General features: G+C 61.5%; 1 protein-coding gene across 1 annotated transcript; it reads left to right on the forward strand.

The window, feature by feature from the left end:
- The first annotated feature begins 1,657 nt into the window (after window positions 1-1,657).
- Window positions 1,658-7,120, forward strand: SIGIRR (single Ig and TIR domain containing). The gene is made up of 11 exons (XM_054067994.1): window positions 1,658-1,792; window positions 2,950-3,057; window positions 3,971-4,088; window positions 4,378-4,564; window positions 4,657-4,787; window positions 4,971-5,111; window positions 5,225-5,368; window positions 5,440-5,542; window positions 5,622-5,772; window positions 6,283-6,463; window positions 6,540-7,120. The coding sequence occupies exons 3-11, from the start codon at window positions 4,082-4,084 to the stop codon at window positions 6,737-6,739; spliced, it is 1,245 nt and encodes a 414-aa protein (XP_053923969.1). The 5' UTR covers window positions 1,658-1,792; window positions 2,950-3,057; window positions 3,971-4,081; the 3' UTR covers window positions 6,740-7,120.
- The last annotated feature ends 591 nt before the right edge of the window (window positions 7,121-7,711 follow it).

Below are 7,711 nucleotides of genomic sequence, written 5' to 3' on the forward strand. Positions count from 1 at the left end.
TTCAGTTACTGAGCTGGGTAACTTGGGACAGGTGAGAGCAGCTAGGTTTCCAGCTTTCTTCTGTCCTTGTAAACTCTGGGGCAAATCCCCTGGAGCCTTTCAGCACTGCAATTTTTTTCCTTTGCAAGAACTGGAAACTTTTAACCCATTCATTAGTTAAAGCCCAAGGTCCTCCCTTTCATCCCCTCCTCTACAGAATGACAATAGGTGCCCTCCTGTGTTGGGGGTGATTGTGCGGATAAACTCAATGAAACGTGGAGTTTACAAGGATGCCACAGCATGAATGTGAGTTGTGCACGCGTAGCAGCTGCGACAGCTCAGAAACAGCTCCCTTGAGCTCAGAGCCAGAGAAGAAAATACGAGCACTACGGGTCAGGAACAAGCACTTTATCAGGGCTGATTTGTCTGGTTCTGTAATTAAAAGTCAGGTCAGCCCATGCCCTTCTGCAGCGGGAGCCCTTCTACCGTGCAGAAGCCTGCACAGTTGATGCTTCCTCCTGTAACGAAGCCGGTTCTCGCTGTGCAAAGCGCCGTGAGCGCTGTGTGTGCTGGGAGAGGCCACAAAGCTTTCGGCTCGCTTGAAGGGTCAGAGCAGCCCCAGGCTAAGAGCAAAAAGCCAGCGCCTGCTGTGCCTCCTTGGACCGGAGCAGCGATCCTGATTAAAGCTCTATGACCAAGTGGCGCCTCATCCTGCAGCAATATTCTCGCTTCCAGAAGCCTGGTTTCATATTGGTATCGATGGTTTTGGAACACATCACCTGGCAGTGCTAAGCAGCTTAAATTTAGTTATCAACAACCTGTTAAATGCATCAGGAATTGGCCCTTAGCGAGTTCACACCACGCAGCAATTCCCATCCACCTGCTGGTTCACAGGGAGACGTTCCTGCCCGAGCAGCGCTCGCTGCCCATCCAGCCTGGCCTGGAACCCCTCCAGGGATGGGGCAGCCACCCCTGCTCTGGGCACCCTGGGCCAGGGCCTCCCCACCTGAGCAGCAAAACATTTATGCTTCGGATCTCACCTCAATCTTACCTCTTTCAGCTCCAAACCATTCCCCTCATCCCATCCCTGCCCTCCCTGATCCAGAGCCCCTCCACAGCTTTCCTGGAGCCCCTTCCAGCCCTGGAAGCTGCTCTAAGGTCTCCCCACAGCCTTCCCTTCTCCAGGCTGAACAGCCCCAACTCTCCCAGCCTGGCCTCGGACAGGAGCTGCTCAGCCCTCGGATCATCTCCATGTGCTCCCTGTGCTGAGCACTCCAGAGCTGGACACAGGCTCCAGGTGGGTCTCCCAGAGCGGAGCAGAGGGGCAGGATCCCCTCCCTCCCTGCTGCTCCCACTGCTCCGGATGCAGCCCAGGACACGGGTGGTTTCTGGACTGGGAGCGCACGTTGTGGCTCCTATGGATCCTCTGCTCCCCGGTGCCCCCCGGGCTGATCCCACTCCATTCCCCACGCAGCCGGGGTTCGTGCTGGGATTGCTCTGACCCAGGACCTTGCCCTTTTTTTTCCCCTCTCTCTTTTTTTCCGTTCCTCTCCCAGGGTTATTTATTCCTTTCCGGCACAGGTGGAGGTGGAGCAGAGGGAGGGACGGACACCCCTCCTGCAGGCCTGGCGCCCGGCGATTGGGGCGGCGGCGCCCGGGGGAGGCCGGGGCTGAGCCGGGGACGGGGTGAAATCAATTATTAATAAAAAAAGGAAAGCGAGAGACGAGGGCAGCCCGGCTCGGGCGGGTCCGGTGCGCTCCAGCGGCGCCGGGCAGGAAGCCTGCGGCCGGAGCACCGGGGGAGGCTCCGAAGGTAAAAGCAGCTCCGCTTCCCTTTCCGCGTCGCTGCTGTCTCGGAGGGGGTCGGGGCGCCCTCGCCGTCCCCCGCCCCGGCCCCGCTCGCTGCCTCGGGACACGCGGCCCGGACCCGCCTCGCCTTCCCCATGGCCGCGGGGAACCCTCAGCGCCACCGCCGCCGCACGACGGCCACGGGGTTCCCTCTGCCGCGCTCCGAGCACCGAGAGCCCCGGGGGGGAACGGGGCCGGCGCTGCTGCCGTGAACCCCAGCTCCGCCCTGGCACCCGCTGCCCGTGGGGCGTCCGTCGCCATTTCGTGCCCCGGAGCTGGCGGTGTCCCGGCGGTGTCCGGGAGCGGTGCGGGGACTCCCCGGCCTCGACGCCCGGTCTGCATCCCGCCAGGCTTCCTTGTTTCCAACTATGGGGCTGAAACGGTTTACGAGCGAACCATCCAGGCAGGAGCGAGCAGAGCCGCAGCATCGCTGCCGGGCAGAGAGAGCCCCGCGCCGCCCCGTGCAGCGTCTCCCGTGCCGTTCCTGTGTTGGGTGGGCTGAGCATCCCCATCCCTCGCTCTCCCGTCCCAGGCCGCACAGGAACCCAGTTATTACTCGGGGTGTGAATCTCCTTGTAAGCGTCCCTCACGTACCTCAACCCCCCGTTTCCCCCGCGCCTGGCACTGGGGAAGCAACACGCCTGCATCCCTGGTGCCTCCATCCCTGGTGCCTCCATCCCTGGTGCCTCCATCCCTGGTGCCTCCATCCCTGGTGCCTCCATCCCTGGTCACGGCAGAGCAGCGCAGAGCCTCCCCCTTTCCCATCTCACCGGCAGGGATGAGGGTTCTCCAGGGATGACCCCAGCCTCCCCATCCCCGCTGTTACCCCAAATGAATTTGCAGCCGAAAGCAACGAAGCTCTGGGCCAAAGAGGCAGCTGAGAGAGCTTTTTATGCCTCCTGGCCCCAGCAGCCACTCTGATGTATTTACAGTCACGCTGCCTGCAGAAACTCCAGCAACAGGAGTTCCTTATTATTCCTACACCAACCTCAGCCAAGGACCCACACCAGGGGCTCTGCGGGCGTTCAGGGCGGAGGAGCCCGGCTCCTGTGCAAGCTGTGAGTTATCGGTGGGCTGCGAGGCGTCCGCCCTCATCCCCCTCGTCCTGTGCGGCTGTTGCAGGAGCGCGAGGGTCATGAGGAGCAGCTGAGGGACCTGGGGCTGCTCCGTCTGGAGGCTGAGGGAAGACCTCATCGTTCCCTGCAGCTCCTGGAAGGAGGTTGTGGTGAGGTGGATGCTGGGCTCTTCAACCAAGTGACAGGACAAGAGGAAATGGCCTCAAGTTGTGCCAGGGGAGGGTTAGATTGGATATTAGGAAAGATTTCCTTACAGAAGGAGTGGTGAATCCCTGGCAGAGGCTTCCCCGGGGCGGTGGTGGAGTCCCCATTCCTGGAGGGTTCGAAGGATGGGCAGACAAGGTGCTCAGGGATGGTTCAGCAGGGGACCAGAACGGCTGGGCTCTGATCTCAAAGGTCTTTTCCAGCCAAGTAATTGTATGATTCACTGCTGCCAACACACAATTCCAGCTGGGGGATGATTCCCCCCTGGTCGTTGCGCTCACCGCTTGCCTGTGTGGGCAGCACGGCCTCAGTGACGCCTGCTCCGGGCAGAGCCGCAGGGCAGAGGCACACGGAGCCAAACGCCCTGGGCTCACGAGATAGGGAGCCTGTGTTGCTATAAATAAACCGCCCCGCTGTTTAATTAGCAATTCCAATGGGCACGTCAGGCTGGAAGCGGCCAAGACAGGGTGGTGGTAGCGTGAAGGTTGTCCTGCTGGGAGCCCAGCGCCCCAGTGTCACGGGGAGGTGCTGCCCGCCCTGCAGCTGAGCTGAGCGCAGCTCCTTTCCCCTCACTGGCCCCTGGCTCGAGCCCGAGCCACGCTCTGAGTGTTCTGCAGCCCTGGGTTGGTCATTAATCACCTCCCGCCTGTAAATTCACGGTTGGGAAAGCCAGGCTGCACGCTGTCACGGCATGGGGAGGGCAGGTGGCACGGTGGCCACCAAGCCATGGCAGGGACCTGGCTGTGGCTTTACCCTAGAGCAGCACCCGCCGCCCCCGACCGATGGGGACCACTGAGGTGATCCCTGTGCCAGCCCAGCCCGGAGCAGCCCATGCTCACAGAGCCGTTTCTGACCTGTTCCAGGTCCTGCCCGCCCTGTGGCAGTGGCAGGAGGACTTCGCCCCCTGGAAGACACCACACCGTGAGGGCCTGCTGTGATGCCAGCAGCTTCCGTGCACACTGCCTGAGCGTGCCATGGCAGGTAGGCGGCAAACCCAAACCTTTCACCCCTTTTCAGCTGGCAAGGACCCCTTGCTGCGGGCATGGCTGGGGTCTTGCTCGCTTTGCCTGGTGGGGGGTGGTTGGGGTCCATCCCAGCCCCGCAGAACAGCTCAGCCTGCTGCAAAACAGCCACAAATGTCGCTCACTGCCAGCTCCCTGCAGCAGAGCTTGTTTGTCTGGGGAAGCCAGGAAGGCTACAGCAGTTGCCTACCCAGCCAGGAGCTGGATCAGCTTTCCCACCCAACCCCTCCTTCCTGCTGTGCCCCCAGCCCTCTGCAGCGTGCCCCCTGAAATCCTCGTCCCGGCCACCAATGAGACACTGGAGCTGGCGCTGGGGAGCCAGGTCGCGCTGAACTGCACCGTGCGCTGGGCAGCAGCTGAGCCCTGCGAGCCCATCCCCACCTGGAGCAAGGACGGGCAGCGGCTGGGCGGCGAGAGCAGCCAGGACACCGCCTGGTAAGGAGCCCACGCTGGGGTCCATCCGTCTGTCTGTCTCTTGGGGTGGCTCAGCACACAACCCAACCCACAGTGGCCCCATCTCCCTCCAGGTTTGCCCAGAATGCCTCGGAGAGGCTCCTCGCCAGCGTCCTGCAGCTCAACCTCACGCACGATGCCGACTTCGGAGTGTTTGCCTGCTGGGTCAGCAACGCCACAGCCACCTTCACCCTGCGGCGAGTGGGTAGGGACACACCGGGGAAGAGAAGGGACACCTCCACGGTGGTCCTGCTTGCAGGGGGCAGGAATGGCAGCTCCACGGGGATCCTTGCTAACTCTCCCAGGGCAGTGTAACACGGTGCAAACCTGGAAAATCCTGGCCAGGGGCCACCAGCCACACTCACTGTGCCCTTCCCTGTCCTTGCAGAGGCGGTGGGGCACGTGCCTGCGGTGCTGGCAGCCCTCATGGTCCTGGCGCTCCTGTTGCTCCTGGCTGGGCTCTATGTCCGCTGCCGCCTGAGTGTGCTCCTCTGGTACCGGAACCGCTACGGCGAGCTGGAGATCAATGGTGAGCCACCAGGGAGGGGCACGGAGGTGGAGGGGAAGGCCTCCCTGGGGCCAGGGGCTCACCGAGGTGCAGAGCTCAGCATCACACTGCCCTGTCCCCACGGCTCTCCCCAGATGGGAAGCTGTACGATGCCTACGTCTCCCACACCACCGCCCCAGATGACCGCAAGTTTGTCCACTTCATTGTGAAGCCACAGCTGGAGAACCGCTACGGCTACAAGCTCTTTCTGGATGAGCAAACCATCCTGCCTAACGCAGGTAGGCACCGACCCGCGCGGGGTCAGGCAGAGGGGCGACACCAGCACCTCTTGAAACCCCTCTGCCTCCAGAGCCATCGGCCGACCTGATCATGAACGTGAGCCGGTGCCGGCGTCTCATCGTGGTTCTCTCCATCGCGTACCTGGAGCAAGACTGGTGCAACAGCAGCTTCAGGTAGGAGCAGCTCCCGCCTGCTCCCTGGCGAGAGGAGCCGGCACAGCCTTCACCTTCCTCCCACGCTCCTGTCTCGCAGGGAAGGGTTATGGAGGCTGCTGGAGCTTTCCAAGAAACCCATCTTCATTGTCTTCGAGAGCCAGTACCGGGAGATCTCCCACCCTGCCATCAGCCTGCTGAAGCAACACCGGAGCTCCATCACCTTGCTGGTGTGGCGAGCTGGCTCCATGGTGAGCACCGAGCAGGATCCCGTCCCACCGGCACCCCGACTCTTATCCCCGGCACCCCGGGCTGTGTCGGCCTCCCGGGGATGCTCCAAGGACACTCCCTGGGCTTCACTGCTCCGAAAAAGCAGGTTGGAGCACCTGTCTTTTGGAGGCAATTGTAAACAACCAGCAGACGCAGCCCCAGAGCTGGGTGCTCGCTCCCCAAACTTGCTGTATCAGGAGCACCGTGCCGCTATGGGGTCCCCCAGCCGAGGCGCCAGCGCGAAGCCTCAGCGTGAAGCTTTGCCCGTGGCTGCTGTGGCCATTGCAGGGCCAGGCTGGGAGCGTTCCAGCAGGTCGGGCTGGTTTCTCCACGGGCGCTGCCACGCCAGGAGCACAGCCTTCACCTTGGCTGAGCTCCCAGAGCTGGGAAGAATGAGCCGAGCCCTACAAAGGCTTCCCCAGCTCCGTACGGGGCTGGCCTTGGCTTTGTGGTGATCCCAAGGTAGCTCGTGTCCTCCTCATCCCATGCAGACCCCTTCGTCGGACTTCTGGAAGGAGCTGTGCCTGGCCCTGCCCCGCAAGGTGTCCTTCCAGGGGACCATGGGGGACCCGCAGACCCAGCTCATGGAGGACAAGGACCCAATGCTGATCCTGCACAGCAGCTACCTGGACACCAGTGAAGACCTCCACCCAGACGGGGACCTCGGTACAGGTTTGTGTCCCCGTGGTGGGAGGGATGAGTTTTCCCCTTCCCCGCCACCTAAACCCCAACTCCCCGTTCCTTCCAGGCCTCCGAGGGGCTTTCAGAAGCCCCCCGCCTCCCCGCATCGGTGGCCCCCGCACCCCTGTGGCTCCGTCTGCCGGTGTGACAGAGGACGCACGGCTGAGAGACGGCCAAAGATCTGAGCTCGACATCTCAGATCTGGGATCGCGCAACTACAGCGCTCGCACAGACTTCTACTGCCTGGTGACGGAGGATGACATCTGAGTGGACCCAGACCTTGGCCAGAGGAGCCTTGGCTTTGAAATGGGACTTAAACCAAGGTCTCGGTGGGAAAGATAGGAGCTGGCTCCTTCTGGCAACACACTCCATGGTGGAAAACCATCACCAGGCGACACCCCTGCCTGCAGTGCCTGGGACCACTTCGTGCTGGGTTCCCCCTTCCTCTACATGGATGGCAGGGATATTTTCCCTGCATGATGGACGAGCATTGGGATGGGTGATGCCCTCTAAGGAGGAACATGCCCCTGCCTCACTCCCAGCAGGAGCCTCACTGCCCAACAGGAGCAGTTGCAGCACCCCCTCTCCCACGCACCCCCTGTGGCAATAAAATGCTGCTCTTCCGAGCAGGTCTTGTCCATCTGCAGGTGCAGACTTGGTGGGTCTCTCCCTACCATGGGCAGTGGGATGGGCAGCACTGTGCTGTGTCATAGAATAGTTTGGGTTGGAATGGACCTTAAAGATCATACAGTTCCAACTCCCCTGCCATGGGCAGGGACATCACACTAAATCAGGCTGCCCAGGGCCCATCCAACCTGGCCTTGAACACCTCCAGGGATGGAGCAGCCACAACTTCCCTGGGCAACCTGGGCCAGTGTCTCACCACTCTCATGGTGAAGAAATTCTTCCTAAATGTCCAGTCTGAATCTGCCCCTCTCCAGTTTATACCCATTCCCCCTCGTCCTATCCCCACAAGCCTTTATGAACAGCCCCTCTCCAGCTCTCCTGTAGCCCCTTCAGGTACTGGAAGGTCACTATAAGATCTCCTCTGAGCCTTCTCTTCTCCAGGCTGAACAACTCCAACTCTCTCAGCCTGTCCTCATAAGGAAGGTGCTCCAGCCCTCCGATCATCTTTGTAGCCTTCCTCTGGACCTGTTCCAACAGCTCCATATCCTTCTTACATGTCCCTTCACTGCAGCACATCCTGACCCTGTGTAGCATCCTGTCCCCACACCAACA

The sequence above is a fragment of the Cuculus canorus genome, chromosome 5, assembly GCF_017976375.1.
Source record: "Cuculus canorus isolate bCucCan1 chromosome 5, bCucCan1.pri, whole genome shotgun sequence".
Taxonomy (NCBI): domain Eukaryota; kingdom Metazoa; phylum Chordata; class Aves; order Cuculiformes; family Cuculidae; genus Cuculus; species Cuculus canorus.